Source organism: Eumetopias jubatus, unplaced genomic scaffold (assembly GCF_037043125.1).
Source record: "Eumetopias jubatus isolate StellerSeaLion01/CBP00866 unplaced genomic scaffold, mEumJub1_p1.0 scaffold_9, whole genome shotgun sequence".
Lineage (NCBI taxonomy): Eukaryota > Metazoa > Chordata > Mammalia > Carnivora > Otariidae > Eumetopias > Eumetopias jubatus.
Genome location: NW_028274815.1, coordinates 139,618,029 through 139,641,656, shown reverse-complemented (window position 1 = coordinate 139,641,656; position 23,628 = coordinate 139,618,029). Strand labels below are relative to the sequence as shown.

The window sequence follows — 23,628 nt, the reverse complement described above, 5'->3', positions numbered from 1 at the left end:
AATAAAACGAAATGAAGTCAATGAGATTTGAAGTAGTTGAGTGAACAAAAGAAGAATGTGCCACAGACAGGGGTCTGGGGTCCGGCCGTGGTCTGTGGGGTGGGCCGGGGTGGGGGGCATTCCTGGTGGCAGGAGCCCCTCCATCACGGCGGTGCTGGGGAGGGGGCACGGCATGTGTGAGGCTGGAGTGCCGGGAGGGATGCGGAGCGGTCTCTCAGACAAAGTAGGCGGGGGGGGGACCCCATTTCTCAGTGGGGACGGCGGGGCAGGTGGGTCTCAGGCCCTGGACGGCCTCCAGGCCAGGGCTGCCTGGGGAGATGTCTCGGGCTCCAGCCAGCCCAGTCTGAACTGCAGCAGGAGAGATGGGGCAGGTGCTGCAGGGCCTCCCACCCCCACATGGGCCCCCGCCAGCCTTCCGCTGTGTCCCCTTCAGAGCACATCCCAGACGGATGGCTGTCCACACCGCGAGTGTGCACCTCCCTGGCCCCTTGCTGGCTCCCTTCCTCCCCAAGCCTCAGTTTCCCTTCTGGGAAATGGAACAGTGATTCCTAGCGGCCACCTGAGAGCGTGTCTGCAAGGTGCAGGCACGCGAGGGGCCCAGGGGCCCCCACATCGTTTTCAGGAAAGCTGGCCGAGTAAGTGGCTTGGGGGAGGCACAGAGGGTGGTCCGGCCTGGCCTGGCCCCGAGGTACAGTCGCTGTGGGCCCCCGCGCTGGTCTGCTCACCCGGACAGCAGGGGCGGCAAGAGTCCCTGCCTTGCACAGCTGGCCCAGCCAAGGGCCATGCCCAGACACGTATCGGGGGCTATTAGCACTTGTCTCCCTCTGCCCCAGGCCTCCCCGGGTGGCAGCCTGGGTGTGCTGGTGGGTGGACACGGGGGGGGGGGTGGCAAGCACACGGCGGGGGGATGGGAGGGAGTGGCACCTCTTTGCCCCCTGGACTAGGTGAACACCACCTCCACTTGCTGTGTCCTGGGGCCATGTGGTGGCTCAGAGCTCAGGAGGGGGGTCTGTCAGCTCAGGGGCTGGGGGAGCAGTGTCCTCACCAGCCACCCCACTCCTCAGCCCAGCCCGCAAGCACTGCTGGGACCCTGTGACTGCAGCTTCATGGGCAGGAGGGGCCCTGTCACCGCTGCTGCCATCCCCCAGGGGAAATGAATCTATTCTCCCAAGGCTTCGGGGGACACCGACGCTCTGAGGCCAGACATGGGGGTGTGGGTGCCCCAGGGCTGCCCGAGTGGCTGAGGGTGGCAGATCTAGGGCATCGAGCAGGGAGGAGAGAGAGACGGAGAGAGAGCAGCCTGAGAATGAGAAACCCAGAAAGGGAGAGTCAGGAAAGACAAGGGGAGCGGGCAGAAGATGAAGGGGAAGCAAGGGTCCAGGAAGGTGAGGCGTGGCCCGGGGACCCCCCTGCTGCTGGCTCTGAGGGAGGCACTGGGGCCAGGCTGGGCCAGCCCAGGCAGAGGGGGAGACTTGGTGGGGGCTGTCTGCCTGGCTGGTCTGGCCCAGAGCAGGGCAGCAGGGAAGGGAGAGGGCCGCACCTGCTGGGCACTGGTGCGGTTTGTGCGGTGCTCGGAGGCGTGGGCTGACTGGCTTTCCCCCCCAGGGCAGCAGACCCAGCAGGATTCAGGGGAGTCTGCTTGTGCCGCCGTGACCAGAAGCCGTGGGGAGCTGCAGGTGGACTCCCTTCATCACAGGACCCCCCAACCAGAGGCCCCAAAGCCGGTGACGGGGTCCAGGCTAATCTGGCTCCCTTCAAAGGATGGTCGGCCCTGGAGGCTAGGGTCTGGGGGCGGTTGGAGGCACTCCCAGCGGTTGGCTCCTGGCAGCCCTGGCCCTGCCTTTCCCAGGGGATCAGATTCCTCATGGGCCGAGGACTCCTGGCCATATAAGGCCGTCTGCGGGCACCTCCTGGAGAAGATGCAGAGCCCTCACCCCCACCCGCCCCCCACTGGAGCCCGAGCTTGGCCAGGCCCCCAAGGAGGGAGGCGGGGAAGGGGCCTGCTGGAGCCCGATCCTGTGCGGGAGGACAGCAGGGGCCGCCCCCGGCCTGGGCCCCATCCTGGGTTCCCCTCTGTGGGGAGCCCCAGCCCCTCACCTGTTTTCCCCAGGGCTGCCCAGTCTCGGGTGTGAAGAAGGCAGGTAGCAGAGTCCTGGGGCCAAAAGGCAAATAGGACAAATACGGCAACTTAGAAGCGTCGGCGCCCTGGAGGCCCACCGTGGCCATGTGTGCTCCCCACAGCCTGGACCTGCAACCTCACACCCCAGCAAGCACGAGGAGGTGCCCCGATGGGGACCCCCCCAAGAAAGGCGCGTGGGGCTGGGGTCCTGAGAGCAACCTCATCACTGGACCAGGCCCTTCCTCCGCTCTCCCAGACACAAGGATGCTGGAGGCAGCTGGGTCTCCACCCTGAACCTTCCCTCCCCCTTCCCCTTCCCCCCTCCCTCCAGGCTGGGGCCTGAGGTTTGTTGCTGAAGTTTATCCCTGAGGCCCAAGGAGGGGCCTCTGGGGGGGGGGTGGGGCCTGTCTTGCAAGGATGCTACTCTCGGACAGCAGGGGCTTGCTTCCAGCCCGCAGACCCCAGGCTGGGAGAGGGTGCAGGAGGGGGACAGGAATGGGGTCGTTGCGGCAGAGCAATGAGGGGTTCTTCCTGGGAAGCATCCTCTGAGTTGCTCCCCGAGTCACAGGGCCCTCCGCAGCCTGGCTGGCCTGGGGGAGGCTAGTCCAAGAGGCCGGTCCTCCACGCAGTGTGGCCACTCTCTGGTACCTGCTCTTTGCCAGGCCTGGAGATACAGCTGGGCCAACAAGGCAGGACACAGCTGAGATTTAATTTAATAAAATGAGCAAGTCCAAGAAATCAGACCAGAAATCAACGCCCACTGACTCTGTGGGGTGGCTCCTGGAGGATCCAGACCTGAGGCAGTAGAGGAGGAAGGCGGCCAGACAAAGGGGTAGGGGCTCTGTCGTGTTCCAGGTGGAGGTGACAAGTCCAAAGTCCCCTGAGAGGGGGAGGGGAGCGGGACGCTCTTCAGCAAGGACGCCTGGACGGAGGGGCACCTGCTCCACAGGGTCTAGTGGACTGTGGTGAGGGGTCTGGCTTTTATCTTGAGCCAATTAGAAGCCCCACTCGGCCTGGGGGGAGACGGGGTGCAGCCTGGTTCAGCCTATAGCTGTCATCATAAGAGTTCCAATCCACGAGAAGCAGCCTCTGACAATGCTGACCTTTCTGGTTCCTTCCAGCTCACGGTGCATCTCACAAAACCAGGCAGCTCCATGCCATTCGGGCAAGGGCTCTCCTACACTCATCTGGAGTCACCAAGGCTGCGGGACCCCGGACTACGAACCCCTGGTCCAGGGTCCTCTGCACATTCATGTCACTCTCCTTGCTCCACAGAGAGTCACGAAGCCCCATATTTCCGGGCATCCTGGGGTCATGTGCTTTTATAGGGCAGCCCGCCTGTCCTGGACACCAGTGGGGAAGAAGGCAAAGTCCAACTGGGGAAAGCCGCTTTGGGGACCCTCCTGGGAGAGCCAAGCATTGAGGGGACTGGCCAGCCCTGGTCTCCTGGCCCCTGGACACACCTTAGCCTGCCTCTGCCCCCTCTGGTGTGCAAGTCCACCTCCGGCTATCAGGATGCCCACAGGTCAGGCCTGCAGTGGGCATCCTGGGGAGCATGGCCTGGGGCCTGGGCATAGAGCAGGCCGACCGGGACCCTCCTCGAGTTCTGGGGTCAGAAGCCTCACAGGGTGGGGGCCTTGGCCGGGCAGCTTACGGGTCAAGACCATCTGTTCCTGATTGGGACCAACTGAGAGCCTGGCAGACTGTGAGCTTTCTCAGAACCACATGCCCTCTTGGGCAGGGGGAGCCCCCTGATGGCCAGCTGGGACTGTAGGCAGAGGGAGGAAAAAGTACTGCTCCTTCAGAGCAACAAGGGGCCTGTCCCTGGGCCCCCTTCTCATGCAGGATTGCTGGGGCTCTCCCCTGGCCCCATCCTTCCGAGGGCAGCAACCCTTGGGGGGAGGTGCAACACGGGTGGCAGCCCCGGAGGTAAGGGGTGCTCCTAGCCTAGGGGAGGGGCCCAGCGGCTGCTCCGGGCCCCGTTCCAGCCCTCGGACCCTGGCCCCCATTCCTCGAGGCCTGTCCTCTACCCACTGGCCTTCAGCCCCACCCAGCTCCTAAGCTCTGGGCTGGCTCCCACGAAAGGCCATGGGAAGGCTGTGGGCTGAGCAATGGCCAGGAGGGGACCAGGAACTCCCTTAGTCCTGCTGGGCTGATGACCTCCCGATGAGGCCTTCTCCCAGCTGTGAGTCTTCAGGGTGCCCAGCTGGTCTGTGTCTCCTCCCACACGACTGGGTTCCGCCAAGGCTGACAGCGGCCCCTGGGCTCAGCTTGGTGCCTGCTACCAGCCTCTCTGCCCGTGGCCGGGGTGCATGTTCTCACCAGCTGGGCTCCCTGGAAGGGCATCAGAGCAGGCCTCAGAAAGGGAGCACCCCTCCAGTATTCCAAACCACGGCGCGAGCTACTTGGCTAGCCCTCTTCCTGCAGAGACAAACCTTCCCCGTGGCCTCACTCGGTGGCTGCCCGAACTGCAGGGCCGCCTCCGGCTCCTCACACAGCTCAGCTTGGACACCACCCGAGAGTGCAGGGCCCAGGGAGAGCTGGGCTCTGGGGAGAGGAGGTCCGGCACAGTCGTCTGTTAACCGACTGTGACCACGATGATGTGTCATGTGTGTGGACGGAGTGGACACCCCATGCCCCTGCTTCCCAGCCAGGTCGGCTTCCCGAGTTTGCAGCTCAGGCTGAGTCAGGCGGTGAGGGTGCCCTGCCCCCCGATCCGTCCTGGGATGGGGCTGAGCAGGGGGCTCCTGGGGCTGCCTCCTCTGAGTGGGGTAGGGGCTCAGGGGAGGGGGTGGTTCTAAGGCCAAGTTGTCTGGCCCGGGGGCGAGGGCGAGTCTGCCAGGGCCAGGAGCACCTCTTGCCCCCTCCTCCTCCTGTCTCCAACTTCCCACAGGTCCCAGTTACGCTATGGCTGGGTGGGGAGGGGCTCTGGTTTGGGGCCTCCCATCTGGTGGTGGCCAGAGTCTGGTAGGAGGAGGAAGAGAGGCTGCTTCGGAGGCCCCTCCCCCCTCCCCCCCCCCCCCCCGCCCGAACTCACTCCTTTGATAATCTGCCCCACCCCCACCCCCACCCCACCCCCACCCAGGACTGAAGGACAGAATGCCCGGCTGCTGGGTTGCCAGCAGGGCAGGGGGACCCTTCATCAGGGACCAGTGCCCAAAAGATGCCCAATAAATAACTGGGGGAGAAAAATGCATGACTAACCAAGTCCCTCTTCCTTGCTAACTTGCCCTCCTGACTCCTGGACCTTTTGGCCTCAGTTTCCCCACTTGTAAGAAGGAAAAGCGGCTGGCCAGCCTGGGAGTCAGAGGAAGATGGGAGACATCACTGGACCATTTGGGGGTGACTTGCTGGAAATGTGACACGGGCAGCCGGGATAGAGGTGGGCAGAGATGGACCTCCCCTGCCCTGCCCTGCCCTGCCCTGCCCACCCGCCCGCAGAGGGCCCCTCCGAGAGCCCAGTGTGCAGCCTGACTGGGATAGCATCTTCATCCTCCAAGCTGCCCCCTCCCGGGCACACCAGCTGGCATGGGCACAGGGTGGGCACATTCTCCCCTGCCCACTTCACCCCCCACCCTCCCGGCCACCAGTTGCTCCCGGGGCAGCTGTCTGCTGGGAAGCAGCTAGCCCCGGATTAACCCTCCCCGCACCGGGTGCCCTGGCTGACTCTGCACATTCTCTGGCAGCCACCCCTCCCTCCTGCCTGCTCTGTGCCCTTGGATGGCAGAGGCCTGGCTGCTAGGGGGCTCAAAGGGCTCCTGCCCACCACCTCTGCCCATTGCCCCCCCCACCGCTCTCCGGGGGATGTTGGGAAGCTGACCTGGGGTGAGGGTGAGGGTGGGGGTGGGAGGGTCCCCAGCCTCCAGCCCTCAGACTACCAGGACCCCCAGCTATCAAAGGGGCACCAGGGTCCAGAGCGTGGTGCAGTGATGTGTGCAATGGGGTGACCTCTGGGCAGTAGGGAGGACGGGGTGGGGGGAAGCAGGTCAAATTCCCATCTGGGAACTCTGCTACTGCCCAGAGGTGGCTCTCCGTCTGTCCCTCGCAAGGGATCATAAATTAGCTCTTGAGCTGGCCTGTCTGCTTGGGGATTCCAGATTACTCCATGTCTCCCGCCCAGCCTCTGGGCCAGCCCCTCCCCGACTCGAAACTTCTCCTACAAAGTAACTGCCTCTTTTTGCCCTCCCCCAGGTGGAAGTTACAAAATCGTGGCCGACTGGAGGGGTGGAGGGAGGGTCATCGTCACTGCCTATGTCCCAAGGGGCCAACCCGGCTCCCTTGAGATACAGGATTTGCCGACGGCCAGGGCCAGCCAGAAGGTTGTGAATGGTAGTGCACCCTCCCACAACAGCCCCCAGGACCAGCTGGCCACCCTGCACTCATTCTACCCGCCACCCAGGACTGCCCAGGGGGCCCCATGTGGGACATACACCCAGCTGGCCTGGCTCAGAGAATGGGGGGGAACTGCCAGCCCAGCAGCTGCACACCAGGCCCCCCCCCCCACGGCTCCCTGTGAGGCTGATTTGGGCCAGGAGCCAGAGGGGAGGAGGGGACCCAGTGGCCACAGCCACCCAAACGCAGAAACAGCTGGGACAACCCCGAGCTCTGGCCTCTAGGTCCTGTGTCATTTCCCAAGCATCCTCCAGAGAAAGCGGGGGTGGGGGGGTGGGGAGGGGAGGGCTGCCCAAAAGGGGGAGTAGCCCTGAGCAGGGAGGGACTGGAGGGCAGAAGATGGTGGCGTCCACAGTGCTCCAAAGCACAGGTACTTCAGAGGTACAAGGGCAGGCTCCCAGCTGGCCCCCCGACACAGCAGGTGCTCAGTGGAAGTCCTTTGCAGCCCATCTGCCCGGCACCCTCAGGGTTCTGAGCATCCTCCCTCTGCCACAGGGGCCCCGCAGTGGGGACCTGTGTCCCGTGCCTCTTGGTCCATTTCCCTATTTTAGAATATTTAAAAGCCAAGTCTGGTACAGGTGGGAGCTAGCAGGGTTGAATTTGACCTGGCGGCCCCAGGGACGCATGGGGTCCCCAATCCAGATATTTCTATCCCTCTGTAGTTTGGACTGCCTCTAGGGCCCCCCACCCGTGGCCACTGATGGCTGGCAAGGGCGCACCTTCTCCACCTGCAGAAAGAGGCAGATATGGGGGGGCAGTATAAGGGGAGAAAAACCAAACACCCGAAGAGAGGAGAGAGTCTGCACCGGGTCTGTGGAGGTCACGCCATCAAGTCCCAGGGAACCACCGTCCAGGCTCCAGTGGGGCAGTCGCTCTGGACACTGAGCCGGTTCTGGGGCGGCGGGGTGGGAACGGGCTGGGCTGCTGGTGAGGCAGACGGTCAGCCTGGCCGCCAGACAAGCCTGCCTGACTTTTCGCCGCAGCGCCTGTCCCCGAGCCGCCGGGGGCGCTCGGCCGCCAAGAGGTGCCCAAAGTTAGGGAAACAAAGAGCTGAGCCGCCAGGCTGGGAAGAGCGGCCCGGGCGCCCGGGACCGGGGGCGCCGCTCGGGACCAGGAGCCACGCCCTGGGGGGGTCGCAGTCGGGCCGCGTTCCCACGCCTGGCCCGGGGCCAGCAGGTGCCCCTTCCGGGAGGCCGGCGGGGGCCGGGGGCCGAAGGGTTAAGGCCACCGGCCGCCCCTCCCCCGCCCCCGCCCCCTCCCCCTCCCCGGGGCGCGGGGCTCGGGCGCCCGGGCGGGCCGGGGCGGGGCCTGACGTTCGCAGGCGGGGCGAGCCGGCCGGCCGCCGCCGCACTCCCGCCCGGCTCCCGCGGCGCCGTGGTCCCCGGAGCTGGAAGATGGCGAAGCTGGGCGCGCGGCTCCGCGCGGGGAGCGTGGGGAGCGTGGGGAGCGCACGGCGCGCGGCGGGGCCGCTGCTCCTGGTCTGCCTGGCGCTGCTGGGCGCGGCGCGGGCGCGGGAGTCGGCGGACAGCGGCTTCAGCCTGCACCCGCCCTACTTCAACCTGGCCGAGGGCGCCCGCATCGCCGCCTCGGCCACCTGCGGCGAGGAGGCCCCGGCGCGCGGCGCCCCGCGCCCCACCGAGGACCTCTACTGCAAGCTGGTGGGGGGCCCTGTGGCGGGCGGGGACCCCAACCAGACCATCCAGGTGAGCGCGGGCCGGGACTGGTGGCCGCGGGGCGGGCGGGGTGGCGAGGACGCCGTCGCGGGGACGCGGGCGCCAGGGACGGACTTGCCTGGGAGCGCCCAGGTACGGAGCGAAGCCCGCGCGATCCGTCCCGTCGCCCTGGTTCCGCATTTCGGGAAACGGAAGGGACCCCAGCTCGGCCTTTCAGGCTCGGCCGGAGAAGTGCGCGTCCCGGGCGGCGGTGGCAGGGCGGGAGGGGGGCTGGTGCCCAGTCCCTGGCGGCCCTGAGTCCCGGGATGCCGGCGAGGGCGGGACTTGGCCTCCACCGCCGCTGCCCGTGGGGAGGGGGCGGACCCGCTCTGCCTTTCCCCGGGACAGGCTGGAACCTGCCGGCGGGGATGGGAATGGGTTCCTAGAGTTTGGGGCCAGACACTGGAGGCTCTCACTGCCGGTAGCAGAAGGTGGAAGTCGTTCCCTCTGGTGATCTGGGGACACGGTGGGACCGTCAAGGGGTGTGTGTGTGTGTGTATGTGGGGGGCAAACAATGGTATTTTTAACTGGGGTTGGGAACACAGATGCAAACCCTGGACGGCATCTCTGTGCTGCAGGTGGTGGGTCTGTCGGCTTCAGTCTCCCTGCGGAGATGGGGTTTCAACCCCCAAGACCCGCCGGAGGCAGCCCCACTAAGCCATAAGTCTGTGGGTGGGGAGCGGGTTCGGTGGCACCAACTGGCACGGACACCTGACCAAGAAGGCAGGGCTGCGAAGACTCTCTGGACTTAGGTTGAGGATCTTGTGAGGTCGCTTGGCCACCCTTGGAGGGGGATAGGGTCTGCTCCAGGGGCTCCTTGACACTCCATAGTAGGCTGGTCTTCCTACCCCTGCTGAACCTTAGGGAGAGTGGGGGCCCCAAGGCGGCTGTAACCTGAGTCACCACAGTCCTGGTGGAAGAGGCAGGGGGAGGGGAGGAGGGCAGTTGGAGGTGGATTAGCCTGGGTGGGTGATGAATGGAGGAGCCTCAGCTGGGCCCCCCCCCAGCACTGCCCTAGGCCCTCCCCTGGAGGGGGGAGCTGAGAGGGGGCGCTGGTGTCACAGAGCCATCCTGCCATGGAAGCTCACCTCCCTTGGGCTCCTGGGCTCACCTGTGTGCTCTCCCTTGTGCCCAGTACAGCTGATAGAGGGGGGTCAAGAACACATTTCAGATAGGGAAACTGAGGCCCGGAGAGCTGTACCGTGGCCACCTGCCGAAAGCCCCACAGCCAGGCCGGGATCTGGCGCGGTCCAGCGGTGAGAACCCATCCCTGCCACAGGCCCTTGGCGCATCTGGTTAATGTGCACAGGGGCTGGGTGGCAGGAAGGAGCTTGTGTGGGGGTGTCCAGAGCTGTCCCAGAGGGCCCGGCTGAGCGCTCGATGCCCCTGTTCCCGGCGCATCTGGGTCCCCCCCGGAAGTCCTTGCAGCTACCCGACCCCTGGTCTTTGTTGCTCCCTTACTGTGCTTAAAGGAGAGTCTGGGGGCCCGGGCAGAGCCCCTTTCCTCTGCTTCTCCGTAGCCGTGCGCTTTCTCCCCCTGGGCCTCAGGCTCCTCCTCTGCAAAATGGGCACGAGAGCCGCTTCACCTGAGGTTGGGAGCGTGGCCTGAGGAGCCTGGGAAGCCATCGGTTACGTAGCGAGGCCGACACACATGGTGTCATGTGGGAGGGAGTCGACCCCGAGTGAGCCCTGGCGGCCCTGCCCCCACAGCTCAGACCCCACCAGGTCTGGCAGGAGAGAGGCAGAAGCTTCCCTTTGAGCGTCTGGAGCACCCCTGGTCTGAGGCTGCCGGTATGCTAGGAAGACCCCTTGGCCCGAGGGATGCGAGCTGCACAGCCCTGTGGCCTTGGCTGAATCCCTGGCCCGGCCAGTGCCTCTGTCCTCTCCTCTAGCTGCCTTGGCCTTCGAATGGGCTGGTGAGAGGGCCTTGCCAACGGGCCCCATCTGGAGCCGAGCTGCTGGGGGCAGGGGGTGCCAGGCAGGTGACAACCACCTTCTCTCTGTCCTAAGAGCTCAGTCTTGGGCTAGCATGGGCGTTGGGTCGCAGGATGTGGGGCCCGAGCATGGGGGCTGGCAGCTCCCAGGGCCCCTGGAGGAGACAGACGGAGGCCTGCTGGTGTCTGGGCGAGGTGGGCCTGGAGGCAGCTGGGGCAGGCAGAGGGCAACAGGGGCATTCCAGCCCTGTGGCCTCAGGTGGGCATTGAAGGAATTCCGGGTTGGCCCTGGGCCCCACAGGGGAAGTCGGGGGCTCAGCTGCCGGCATGGTGACTCACGGGGAGGGGACGTCCTTATCGTTGCTCCCTATTTCCTCACTCTGTTCCTGGCAGGACCCTCTGCAGCAGAGGGTGGAGGGAGCCTGGTTTCCCCAGCACTGTCCACTGTGAGCCAAAGCCAGGCAGACAGGCCGGCTGGGGAGGCCCATATCACCGAGAGGCGCCCACTGTAGCCTTTTGTGGAGACTAGAATCACCTCTGTTTGACTCTCTGGGTGGGCCTGAGCAGAAACTTTCCTGGGCCCCCTTGACCCAGCTTCCTCCTGGGCTTGGGGTGGGGGGCGTCTGACCACAGGCAGCCTTTTTTGGAAGGCCTACACCAACCCAGCCAGGTGGTCCTGCCCACCTCCTCTAAGAAGGCCCCCTACCACCCTCGGCCCTGCCAGGCCCCTGATGCCTTACACCATGTTTGTGGAGCTTTCAGTGATCCCTTGGGCCCCCTCCTCTGTTTACCCACTGGGAGCTCCCACCGGTACTGGGAGCCAGAGCCCTGGCTTCTGGTTTGGGGGTCCCCATTTGAGCTAGGTGGTAGAACTTTTCTGAGTGTCCCCTACTGCTCCAGTCCCTAGGTATGGCAGCCCTGGGGGTGGGCTCAGAGGTACAGTAAAGAGTGAGGCAGTTGTCCCCCTCCCCCGCCCCCCCCCAGCTCTGGGCCCTGGGTGGGGGCAGTAAACAGAAGATCACTAGTAGCCAGAGAATTTCAGGTCTCTGTGATAGGATAAAGAAAGCAGGGCGATGCATGCATGGGGGTCAGCAGGTTAGCTGCTTGGGTGGTCTGGAGCTCTGGGGCCCCTGCAGAGGAGGTGACACGTGAGCTGAGACAGGACAAGTGATGAGAGTCCAGGGCCCACTGGCTGGAACAAGGTCTGAGACAGGGCGACCCGGAGCACCTAGCACAAGGTGTGTCCATGTCCGGTGCACTGGGTCTCACCAGCCCAAGCACACAGCGGAAGCGTGGGGCAGACCCGCGTTTGTGAGGCTTGGGGGCTTTCTGTGGCTGCCAGGCCTGGGAGTGGGGGAGCAAGGGATCTCCCACGCTCCCACCTCCAACTCCTAGGACAAGGTCTGGCCCCCTGGGAGGTTGGGAGGGGTGGGGCAGCCACATTTCCCAGACACAGCCTCTGGGGCCTCAGTTGATGCCAAGTCCCAGAGGGCTGCCTTTGTGTGCCGAGCGATGGCAGGTCTGGTTTCCTCCGGGGTGGGGGTTGGGCTTGCCCTCAGCCAGTGGCCAGCACCCAGCTCTGCCCCCCTGCCCCCCATGCTCCCAGCACCTGCTCCTCCCTGACAGGGACGCCTCTGTGCCCCCAGAGGACAGGCCCCCAGCAGGTGGTTGGACCGGGACAGAAGCAGCTGCCAGGCCCCACGTGGGATCCGTGGACCTTGCCGTGGCCAAGGCAGGTGCCATCCCCATTCCTCGGATGGGGACACTGAGGCTCATGGTGCCGTGACTTGGCCTGGTCCCAGGGCTCGGAAGCAGCGGAGCCAGGAAGTCCAGGCCTTGCCTAGCGGCTGCCCACACACCTCCACTCTGGGGCCTCTCCCCGCAGGCCCCTGGAATGGCTTAATTCCGTCTCTCTGGAGACCCTAATCCGGGCTCTGGGTGAGAGCCTGACAGGAGGGTTGTGCGGGAGGGGCCTGAGGAGCTGCGGAGGGGTTTGGCCACCCGGACCCCTCCCCGCCTGTTGCTCCCGGGCCTTTTGTCCGGGGACTGTGACTACCCCCGCCAGAGACCGGCTCTCTTTCCCCCTCGGCTCCAGCTCCATTGGACTTTGTGTCCCGTGCTGCCCGCTTCCTCCTGGCCCCAGGTCCCGCATGGGTCACCCCTCTGTCTGGAGCGCACCCTCCACTTGCAGTGTAGGCCTCAGACGCCACCTCCTCAGAGAGGCCCACAGGGATTTTCCCACCTAAAGAGGGTGCCCTTCTTCCCCGCCCTCCTGTTTCCTCCGTGAGGGGTGTGACCATCTCTCCCGGGAGCCGAACCCCCAAGCCCAGAACGCAGTAGGCACTCAGTACGTGCTTGCTGAGCGAACGGGGAATGGCAGGTGAGGGTCGGCAGGTTGCGGGTGTGGAGGGCCGGAGGGTGACTGGAGGGGCGGGGCGCAAGCCCCCCTCGGCCATCTGACCGCGCCCTCCCCCACAGGGCCAGTACTGCGACATCTGCACGGCCGCCAACAGCAACAGGGCGCATCCCGTGAGCAACGCCATCGACGGCACGGAGCGCTGGTGGCAGAGCCCGCCGCTGTCCCGGGGACTGGAGTACAATGAGGTCAACGTCACCCTGGACCTGGGCCAGGTAGGGTCGTCTGCAGCGGGTGGCAGGCCGGGCGCGGACAGAGGCGTGGCCGTGGGCACCTTCTGTGTGTTCCGTCAGCACCCCTGCAGCACGCAGGGGGAGAGGAGGACGGGAGGGGGCTTCCCAGAGGTCACAGTTAGGGTCAGGGGACAGCTTGGAGGCCAGCCCAGATGCTGGGAGGCCCTGGTGTTTACTTGGAGGAATTCCTTCGCCTGGAGCCTGGCGCTGCCTGGCGGCTGTGGGAGGGGCCCGGACGGTGGGGGAGGCGCTGGGGTGGACATTCCTGGCATACCTGTGCTGTGGAGGCCACCTTGGGGTCAGGTGCGCCTGCTCGGGCCACAGCTCTGTGCTCTCCTTGGCCTTTGAAGCCCCGGCGCAGGGGGCAGGGTGGCAGGCATTTCTCAGTGACTGATGAGCCCCACCTGTGGGATCTGGGTGGGGTCGGGCTCCCACAGGCTCTGTCCTGCTCCGTGGGGGACTTTGCCAGGCCTCGGTGACCCGCCTGTGAGAAGGGCCGGCAGTCCTGTTGCCACTGGGGCTGTGGTGGGGCGGGTAGAGGGGGCTGAGCCTGGAAGTGACCAACCACTGGGCCTGCCCGGGGTCCCGGCGACAGGGTGGACCCTGCGGAACCCTACCTGTTCACGGTGGCTGGCTTGCCACCGTCCTGGGGTGCGACCTGGTGGGTGTCTGCTCCTTGCCGAACCCTGCCCCACTGTCACCCTGACGATGTCAGAGAGGTGGGGCAGTGGTTGGAGGTCGGGCCCCGGGGGCAGAGTTGGGGTGCTCTCTTGGGGTTCCTCGTGCCCCCAGCCTGGAGGCCTGTAGGCCTGGCCCAGGGGGAGGTGGGCAGTGAGGGGAGTGGATTCAGGTCCCAGCCGGCCACATTAGCTGTTGTGCCCTAGGGAGAAGTAGCCCCGTGCAGGGGGAAGGAGCTGGGCTGGGGGTGGGGCCCCCTGGGGAGGGGGCTCCCCCAAATGGGCTCCCTGCCTCGGCGTCCCCCGGGCTGGTCCACTTCCCTTCGGCTCACTGGGTTCCCATCACATCGGTGCTCTCCTGTGCCCTGGAGGGAGTCTGGGAGGGACTTCAGAAGCCCTGGGGGGCCCGTGGGAGGGACCGTGTGCTGAGCTAGAGGGTTCTTCCTGCCTCCCCTCCTCCTGTGTGGGACAGACCTGGGGGGAGGGCCCCTAGCCGGGTGCAGGGTGGCCGCCGAGCAGGGGGCACGAGGCCCCCCGGGGTGCAGTGAGTGGGGCTGAGGACGGGCTCGGACGGCGCTCCACCCCACACCCCGCGGCTCTCCCCGCTTGGGGCTCCGTGGCCCCTGGGCTCCACATGTGTGAAACGGGCCGGAGCTGAGGTGGCTGGCGGTACATTTGCTTTGTGCACTGGTGGTTCCAGGTCAGCGGGAGGGTGTTACTGCATATCCTGACTCTCCAAGCCTCAGTTTCCCCAACTGTGAAATGACACAGGGGAGACGGGTCCTTTCCAGCTCCGTTTGCAGGGAGAGGGACTCACCCATCCACAGAGCTGTACTGCTCGCTCTCCCTCCGCCACCCTTCCTTCCTTTTTCCCACCTACCCACCCTCCCCCTGACCCAGTTCCACCCGCCCCTTCCCCACTCCCTCCCCTCTACTGCCCGCAGGTGAATCCAGGTGAATCCGCCCGCCAGGTCCCAGTCTTGGTCTGACGAGGGGCTGGCAGCTTGGAGGGGGAGGGGGAGGGGGAGGGGGAGGACTGCCGCTACCCGGCAGCACACATGGACCTGGTTTCTAGCTTTTATTTTTTTTTTCTTTTTAAGATACTATTTATTTATTTGACAGACAGAGACACAGCAAGAGAGGGAACACAAGCAGGGGAGGGGCAGAGGGAGAGGCAGGCTTCCCGCGGAGCAGGGAGCCCGATGCGGGGCTCGATCCCAGGACCCTGGGATCATGACCTGAGCCGAAGGCAGATGCTTGACGACTGAGCCACCCAGGCGCCCCACCGGTTTCTAGCTTTATGGGTGAGAGAAATCTCTTTCTTGGGCATGTTTCCCCGCGGAGATGTGATCCCAGAGGAAGTTCCCACATTCACCACCACTCTCTTGGAGCTCATTCCTCCCTGAGCCACAGAGCAGCAACTGGGTCCCTTGGCGGGGTGCCCCGGCTTCCTCAGGTTGGGGATGGAAGCCAGGCCTTGCCATTGGCACCCCATTGGGGGCCAGGGGAGCCCCACGTAGGGCAGAAGGAATACCCGTTCCGGAGGGTAGAGCCTGCAGGGGCTGGAGCACCAGGGGACGTGTCTGGGGGCCTCGAACGTGGCCCTCGTAGTGACCTGGGGTCTGAGCCCTTAAGAGCCCCTTCTCTGGGGAGGTCCTGCGGATGTCCCCAGGGCAGGACCCTCTGAGCCCACTCTCTGGCGCAGATGGGGTGACAGGCTGAACCAGAGCAGCCTGGCCAAGCTAGCACGGCCCGAGGGGTCCTGGCTGCGTACCGGGTTTTCCCACTTTGGGACTAGGCCGTCCTTGGCGGCCTGGGCCCTGGGGTGGGGCTGGGCTTCCGTGAGGAAGCCAGGCTGCGCGGGCCGTGGGTCTGGGCACACCCCCTGTGGCGGGCTGTCAGCAGCCTTTGTTCTGGGACCTGGAGCGGATACCCTGGGAAGGGGGAGGAGGCGGCTGGCACTGGGCATCAGGAGGCCTTCCTGCCCCCCGGGAGAACTGAGAAAGGGGGCAGGTGGGCTGCATGCCTGGTGGTGGGGCACGGAGCTGGTGGGGCGTGATCCCTGCGGTGTTTGTCTGGGGGCGTGGGAGCCCCACAGGGCTTCCGTGAGCCTGCCCCCTCTTGCCCTGATCTCATGCCCTGGTGGTCTTTCCCATCTTGCAGTAGGCGGGGACAGTGGGACCCTCTTCCTTCCCATTTGGCAGATGGAGAAACTGAGGTTCCATGAGTAAAGTCCTGGCTGGGAAGGGCACGGGGAGGCCCAGGCCTTGGCTCCCTGTCCTGCTTGCCTGGTGGACCTTGGCCTCCGGGAACCCTCAGACCTGAGAGAATCAAGCTGTCGGTCTGACATTCCTGGGCACCAGCCTCAGAAGTGGGTCTCCTCCGGAGGGATGCAGGAGGGCTCCCCCTCTGGTGGTTTCCCGAGTCCCACCAGCCTGAGGCTCCCCCTTACCTGTGCCCAGGGCAGGGTGGGTATTGTTTCTGACCGCCTGGCTCAGGCTGCACCGCAGGGTAAGTACTGGCTCAGGTGCCCTGCCCCCATTGGGGGCTCTGCCATGGGGTCTCGAGGAGCTAGGCAGAGATAGCTGGGGCTTGCTGTGGGGAGAGACCCCTCCCTTTCCAGACAGCCCCCTGGGGCCTGCCACAGAGGAGGGAGTCCCCCCAGCAACCCCCTCCTTTCCCTGCCCACTGCAGCCACACTGCCCAGATCCGGCTTCAGGTGGGGAACGCTCACCCTTTCCCCAGCTGTGTTCTTACCTGTGATGGGGCAGGTCAGCCCGTGTCTCAGCCCTGTGAGGCCACGAGGAAGGGTACGGCAGGGGTACCGGTGCAGAGGGGGGCCGGGGTCCAGCGTCGGGGTATAGGCTGGGGTGGTTGGCTGCGAGGCCAAAAGCGTTGAGGACTAGAAATGCCAGGGTCCGGAGGCTGTGCCCTCCCTGGGGGACAGTGGGGGACAGGGAGGGCACCAGCTGCCACCACCCACCAGACAGGGGGACCGAGGAGCAGAGCTTTGTCACAGCTACTGACCATTGGCAGTGAGCCGTCCCTGGCGCTTGGGGAAACTGAGCCAGTGTGGTGCTGGTCTCCAGAGGAGATGCTGGGCTTGGTCACAGCCCAGCCATATGGGCTGTGCCCTCTGGGCTGTTCCGTCTCTGACTACGGGGAGGAGAGCTCCTGTGTGTGGGCCTTGTGCCTCGGCAAGGGCCCCAGAACACACTGGCTGCTTTGGCTGTTCGGGTCCCCGGCAGCTCTGCCCTGCCCGCCCCAGGTTTGGGCAGCTTGCTCCCAGAGGCCAGCCGGCTCAGGGCTCCCTGGGCAGGCCCCCTGCTCCCACTGGCCTGGCTTGCTGGCCCGGCTGGGCGCTTGGCCATGTGGCCAAGCACCCTGGGGGTGTCAGCGGGGTTGTTCAAGGGAAGTGGCAGGAAGTATGGCCAAGGCTGGCCAGGCTTTGGCTATGGAGCCCCACAGCCAGGACAGGTGCGGGGGCTGGACCGGACACGGGCCCTTGAGCTGAACTCCCTGGGGGAGGACGCTGGCGGATCCTGGTGGCATCCCTGCGGTAGACGCGCCCTTCTCCAGTATGGGCCCTGCCTCTCCTCGTGAGAGTGAGCAGGACCCTTTGCTCAGAGGACATGGCGCCAGAGGGGCCGCCCACACTCAGGTCTCGGGGCCATTTGTCGCCAACCCTGCGCATCTCATCACTGACGTGCTTGCCTGCGGCTGTCCGGGCACACTCATCTCTACTCACACTGGACACACGCACCTCCCCGCCACCTCCTATGTACCCCCCCCAGACCCTGGCAGCCCCCAAAGCCTCCTGTTTTCTGTGTTTAAACAAACCACACGTGTTGGTCTCCAGCAATACCAGTCACCAAGACTAAACTGTTTAGGTTTGGGGGCTCCCCGGGGATAAACTCTACTTCCTGTGGCCAACGGTTGACCATCTGGCCTGACCCGGGCCAGGCTTCAGGGAGGAGGGGACGCGGCAGGGAGCTCTGGGCCGGGGACCCGAGACGGGCCCTGGCGGTGGGGGTCCTGGAATAGCCCCAGGCCCAGCGCTGGCGAGGTGCCGCGCCGTGCGGGACATCCGCCCTCCGCTCCTGCTGGTGGAGTCCGCACACCTGTCGGGTCCTTCCACCCCCCATTCCCCGAAGGTCTCCCCCACTGCTCCGCACACCTGTGCGGCAGGCGCCCCGACCAGCAGAGCACTGAAGCCGCCCTGCGTCCTCTGTGTGTCCGTGTTCTCTCTCCTGGGGCCATGGCTTTCCGTGCCCTGCCCCTCCTGGCTCTGTTTTCAGGCTCCCGATCCTGTTGTGTGGATGTCCATGCTTATTTACCCAGCTGGGGGCTCGAGGAGACACGCCTGCCCTGGCCCGCCGGCCCTGCTCTGCCATCTGTCTTCACTGTTATCTGTGTTTCCTGATGGGTCTCTGCTGGGGGTGCGGGGCCCTGAGGGTGGGCTCTGACAGTCTGGGGTGGGGGGGGATCCAGGAGGTCTGGGTGCCCCAGTGCTCACTCCAAGGGGAACCCGGACGCCTGGTCTAGGAGGGGCTTCCTGCCTCTGCCCGGCCACAGCCTGGGACCCTGGCCCATCCCGGGAATCGGCATGGGGCCTCGCTTCCTGTGGGGCCAGGGCTGAGTCACAGACTGCCCGGTGATTCACGCCGCCCAGCCCAGTGCATGGGGGGGGGGGGCAGGCTCCCTCCCTTCCCCCCACTGCCCCCAGGACAGGGGCACGAGGGCCGGCCTGGGTCTTCCCGGCCCTGAGATCGGCTGGGGCAGAGGGGGCGTGTGCCAGCCACGGCCCTCCCCTTGGTGATGTGGGTCCCTCAGCCCAAGAGGTCGCTGACCAGCTCTCCCCCTCTGCCCCCCTTCCCATCCCTGGAGGCCCCAGAGACCCCCGCTGGGGTCTGTGGGAGTAATGTTCTTCTTTAGCCCTCCCCATGTCGTCCAGACCCCAGCCCTGCGTGCACACACACACCCCACCCCGACCCCTGCAGCTTCCCTGCCAGGGGGCTGCTAACTCCTGCTTGCCCATTTCCAGGGGTAGGTGGTGTCTGCCTGCTTCGGGCTCTTGAGCTGGGTCCCGGCCCGTACCTCTGCTGTGTTTTTCTTCCTACTGCCCCACGTCCCAGGAGGGGAAGTGACAGCTGGGGCCACACAGCCACTGAAGCCTGGAACCCACCCCGGGCCTCCTGCCCTGGCCCCGGCCCCCCTCAGGCAGTGGTCACCGGGGCATGTCCCCTCCTGGGGAGCCCTGACCCTCTGTGCTCAGGCTGGGCGTGGGGGCCGGGGGTGCGCTGGCCGAGAGGCAGGTCCGGCTGCTGTGCTGGAGACGTGCCTGCCCCCAAAATAGCCAGATTTTTAAAAATAACTCGGGAGGCTTTTGTTTGGCTTTTGCTTTAAAAGACATTTTTTTCCTTCTGCACAGAACTTTGTAGCAGCGGGAAAGGTCAGCCCCAGTTGGCAGTGGGGCTGAGCAGGCGGGCCGTGGCGGGGGGCGGTGCGGGGGCCTGAGTCCAGGGAGGCCAGGGGTCTGCTCGTGCTCCCAGGTCCTGTCCAGGGCAGCTGTGGGGTCCTGGCAGCCGGAACCAGTTGGGGACAGATGGGGAATGCTGGGTGCATGGCTGCCTCTCCTCCAGCCCAGGGCCTTGGGGACAGCCGTCAAGGGCCCCTGTGTGATAGGCGAGGTGGCAGACAGATGGAGGCAGGGGTCTTTCTTTAAGCATGTCCCTGGGTGCTGTGCACCGGGGCGGACGCTTCCACGCTGCCCTGGTCCTGCCTGATCAGTGCGTTGGAATCAATATTTGTGCAAGTGCTCTCAGCTGGGAAAAATGCGGCCAGCCGAGGACCTGGGGGAGGGACGGAGCTGGCCGGCAGAGGGTGCAGCCTGGTGGCCTCGCTCAGGGAAAGGCGGGGGTGGGTCCCAGGGGGGCTTGGCGGGAACCTTTAATTTTCCTTAGGGCCTTTGGTGGGGGCCAAGCTGCTGGCCACCCCCCAAGAACGGCCTGTGGGCATCTTACACACACCCAGCCCCCGGCCACTCCCTGCCCTTCTCCCCCCGCCCTTCCTCACGAAGACCCCTCCTGGCATAGGGGCCGTTTGAGGTCCTCCCAGGGCTCCCTGGAGCACCTGAGGGTCAGCCAAGGTGCCAGGCTGGGTGTAGGGTGTGTACCCCCAGAGACTGAAGCTCTTCCCTCGATGGGCAGGGCTAAGTGGATGATGACGTCGGAGCCTGGCTGTGGGTAAATAAGCCTGTGCCCCCCCACCACCCCGGGGAAAGGCGGCTCTTGACTTGAATTGAGCCTGTCTCTGCAAACACCAGGCCTTCTGGGAAGGGCAGGACTCCGAACGGGCGTGTCTCGGGGGCTGGGACCTCCCCTCCACCCCCCCATTCTTAGCAGCCTGTGCCCACCTTCCCTCATGGGATCACCACAGCGGCCTCAGGTTGATGGGGGGCGGGGGGCTGACTGTTGGCCTCGGGCAGCCCTGAAGGGGCCCCTTCCCTGTCCTGTGGGGCCCCTATGCTCTGGGCCCAGCCCAGCGGGTCTGGGGCAGCAGGTGCTAGAGAGGACCTGCTCCCAGGGCTGGTGGGGCCCCGCTGAGGGCACAGGGGGCGGCCCGGAGCGTGATGTCACCCCTGAGGCTGGTGCACGGTTCACTGCCTACCTGGGGGTGCCCTTGGGAGGGGGCCTGGGGTGGGGGCTCCCATCTCAGGCCTCCAAGGGGCATGTCTGCCAGCTCTGTCCGCCCTTGTCTGGGGCCCCCCACTCGTCTTGAGCATCTGGCCCTCCCAGTGCAGACTGGGGGTGTCCCGGGCCCCACTGCCTTCTCTGCCTGGGTCTCCTTGGAGCCCAAACATACCCTGCACAGAGTCCAGCTTGGACAGTGGCCCTGCCTGCTTTGTTATTCTCTTGGCTCCGGGGCAGAGGGCTGGGGGAGGGGAGGCACTGGCTGGCCCTCAGAGCCCCAGGGCCTGGAAACCACCGTCTCTCCCCCCAGACCACTCCCCGATGGTCATCACGTAGGAGGCTGAGGCTGGGGTGGGTGCCCGGACGCCACCCCCGGACTTGTGTGTGCAGGGGCGCAGCAGACATGCATGGCTGGGTGTCAGGGTGGCGCTCTCCACCGGCCACCCTCCGAGTGGTCTCGGCGGCCCAGCCTCATCATCGAGGCCCTGGGCTGCGCAGGTGCTTCTGTGCCCCGGAGCCCTTTCCTGGGAACTGTGGCCCAGGGTGGGGTGTCTGGGTGCTGAAGTGGGGACCCCTTGCCATGTGTTATATCCCCAGGGAGCTGGATGAGGGGTACCTTGGGCAGTGAGAGCCCAGCTCTGCAACCTGGAAGGGTCCTCTGGCCTCTGGGGGACAGCTGCCTCTTGGAAGGGGCCCTTAATTATCCCTCCCCACGTGTCTGTATAACCAGCGCCTCTGAGCGAGCATGGATGGGCCAGTCAGGAGGGCTCCCCTGAGGAGGCGTCCAAAGTGCCCTCTGGAGGCTGTGCCCGATGAGGCTGGGGGCCAAGGCTCAGACCTGCTAGGTGCAGGGCTGGGGGACAGTCGACAGAGGAAGGACCCCAGCAAGCTCCCAGGGGCACAAGACGTAGGGGCACCCACTGGTCAGGAAGAGGTGAGAGACAGGCGTGAACACGCCCTGGGGAGGGAGGTTGTGCTGGGACCAGGGACAGGACAGCACAGGTGGGTCTGGGCTGGGGCTTGAGGGGTTCTCGGGGCCTCTGGAGGGGCAGCTTCACCCTTCCTCCCCGTCCCGGTGCCGCCCTGACATGCCCAGGGCCCCATGACGCTCCAGCCTCCAGCTCCTGGGCTGCTGGGGTCCCCCCGGCCCAGCCCCAAGAGGGCTCTTTCCCTGGTCTGTCTAACCCACTGGGGCCTCCTGATGAGGGCAGGGGCCTGTCCCTGGGGCCTCGGTGGCCACGGGCTGGTCAGAGGGAGAGAGGGCAGGCCCTGAGTCAGCCCTGAGAATGATGAGGGGGTGACCAGAGTGGGGCTGGGACAGGGGCCCCCTCCTGGGAGCTGCGAGCTGTTTGAGGAGGCCAGGCTCATGGGGGAGCTTGGGCTACCATCTGGCCACCTGCCCAGGCCGGCCACCAGACCTTCGGGGACCGTGGAATGAACTCCTGTCTTGGCCAGCGCAGCCTCACTGCCCAGACACTGTGGCCAGGCTGCCCCCACGTGCCCCTTCCATCCCAGCCCCCCACAGTCCGCCCTACGGCCTCAGAGCCTGAAGGACCCCTGTGCCTCTGGGGCAGGGATGGAGGGCGGCACCTCCAGGCCCAGGAGGGGAGACATTCAGAAACAGTGGCTTCCCACCCTTGGTCTCTGTGTCCTGGGTGAGGGCCTGAGTGAGCTGGGGGGCTGCCCCCTGACCCGGCTGGCCCCCACAGGCCAAACCCCCAGATGGCCAACGTGGGAAAAGAGAGCCCACCTTACAGGGTGAGGCAGCGCTCCGGGCGTGTGTGCAGGGCCCTGAGCTGCGTGGAGGGGACCTGGGGGCGCCAATACCTCGCCACCCCCACAGGTCTTCCACGTGGCCTATGTGCTCATCAAGTTCGCCAACTCGCCCCGGCCAGACCTCTGGGTGCTGGAGCGGTCCACAGACTTCGGACACACCTACCAGCCGTGGCAGTTCTTTGCGTGTGAGTCTCCTGGCGGGGGGCATCCCCTGGGGTGGGCTGCTGTCACCAGGTGCTCTCAGGGTCCCCGCTCCCGCACGCGTCAGGGGTGTCGGGTGTGAGTTCCCAAAGGCAGGTGCATGTCAAGCAGCTCCTGTCCCTGAGGTTGGGCACGTCTGGGCCCAGGGGCCGGTGCAACCAGGAGTCCCTGGTGCCACCTCTTGGCTCCTTCTTGACCGGCTTCGTGGTCCGGCAGCTCCTGAAGTAACACGGGGAGCTGGTCAGGAGGCATGGAGGCTCCCTAGCCCATCACATCCAGGGCCTCCATGACCGATCGCATTGATGGGGAGCCTCCTGTTGGGTGGACCTTGGTTATGGGTCCCCCAAAACTCCATGGGCAAGAGTGGGGGTAGGGCAGTCCTCTGGAGGGCAGTTGGAAACGGACCAGCGAGGACGGGAATGAGGATGGCCGTCCGGGATTGGGGGGCATTTGTTCTCTGCAGAGAGAGGGGCAGGTGTGGCGAAGGCCAGGAGGGGTCAGTCCACGAGATGTGGGCAGGTTCAGAATTGCCAGGCTCTGGGCTCGGCAGGGGTCAGGCTGCACCCCAACCATGCCCTCCTGGGGAGGCTCCTCTCTCAGCCGCGCGCCTCACTCTTTCTTCAACAAAACCCTGTGGGGTTGGTGGGGTGGCCCATCGAGGCGCAGCAGTACTTGAGAGCGATCCTGGGGCTCCGCGCCCTTACCTTCCGGCCCGGTCCCCACAGCCTCCAAGAGGGACTGCTTCGAACGGTTCGGGCCACAGACGCTGGAGCGCATCACACGGGACGACCATGTCATCTGTTCCACTGAGTACTCTCGGATCGTGCCCCTGGAGAACGGCGAGGTGGGCCCCCGGGCAGCCCGGGGGCCGGTCCCTGCTAGTGTGATGGGGGCGGCCCCCACCCTGGCCTGACCCTCTGCCCTGTGTGCAGATTGTGGTATCCCTGGTGAACGGGCGCCCCGGGGCCATGAACTTCTCCTACTCGCCCCTGCTGCGTGACTTCACCAAAGCTACCAACATCCGCCTGCGCTTCCTACGCACCAACACGCTGCTGGGCCACCTCATGGGCAAGGCGCTGCGGGACCCCACCGTCACTCGCCGGGTGAGACGCCAGCCAGGGTGCTGCGGGGCCGGCCGGGCGGGCGGCCGGGGGTGGGGGGGCTGGCGCTCACCGCCCTCCGCCCCCGGGTACAGTACTATTACAGCATCAAGGACATCAGCATCGGCGGCCGCTGTGTCTGCCACGGCCACGCAGACGTCTGTGATGCCCAAGACCCCACGGACCCCTTCAGGTGAGGCCCGCTGCCCCCTGCCTGTTCTTCTCATCCCCTTCCCAGCTCAGGGAGGAGGAGACCTGGTTCCGTTGCCCGCTGTGTCCCTGGTCCTGCGTGACCTCCCCTGGCCTCCGTTCCCTTATGTGCGCGGTGAAGGGGAAGGTTGTCTTGTGCCCGGGTCGGGCCTCCTTGTCCTGCGGC

General features: G+C 65.8%; 1 protein-coding gene across 1 annotated transcript in view; it reads left to right on the top strand.

Annotated features, from left to right (window-relative positions):
* Positions 1–7,877: 7,877 nt before the first annotated feature.
* The window catches only part of LAMA5 (laminin subunit alpha 5), a 49,498-nt gene continuing 33,747 nt past the window's right edge, over positions 7,878–23,628 (top strand). Inside the window, exons 1-6 of the mRNA XM_028091157.2 lie at positions 7,878–8,214; positions 12,636–12,788; positions 22,019–22,136; positions 22,878–22,996; positions 23,085–23,255; positions 23,348–23,445. Coding sequence (XP_027946958.2) covers positions 7,906–8,214; positions 12,636–12,788; positions 22,019–22,136; positions 22,878–22,996; positions 23,085–23,255; positions 23,348–23,445 — 968 coding nt within the window. The 5' untranslated portion in view covers positions 7,878–7,905. The remainder of the gene's footprint in view (positions 8,215–12,635; positions 12,789–22,018; positions 22,137–22,877; positions 22,997–23,084; positions 23,256–23,347; positions 23,446–23,628) is intronic.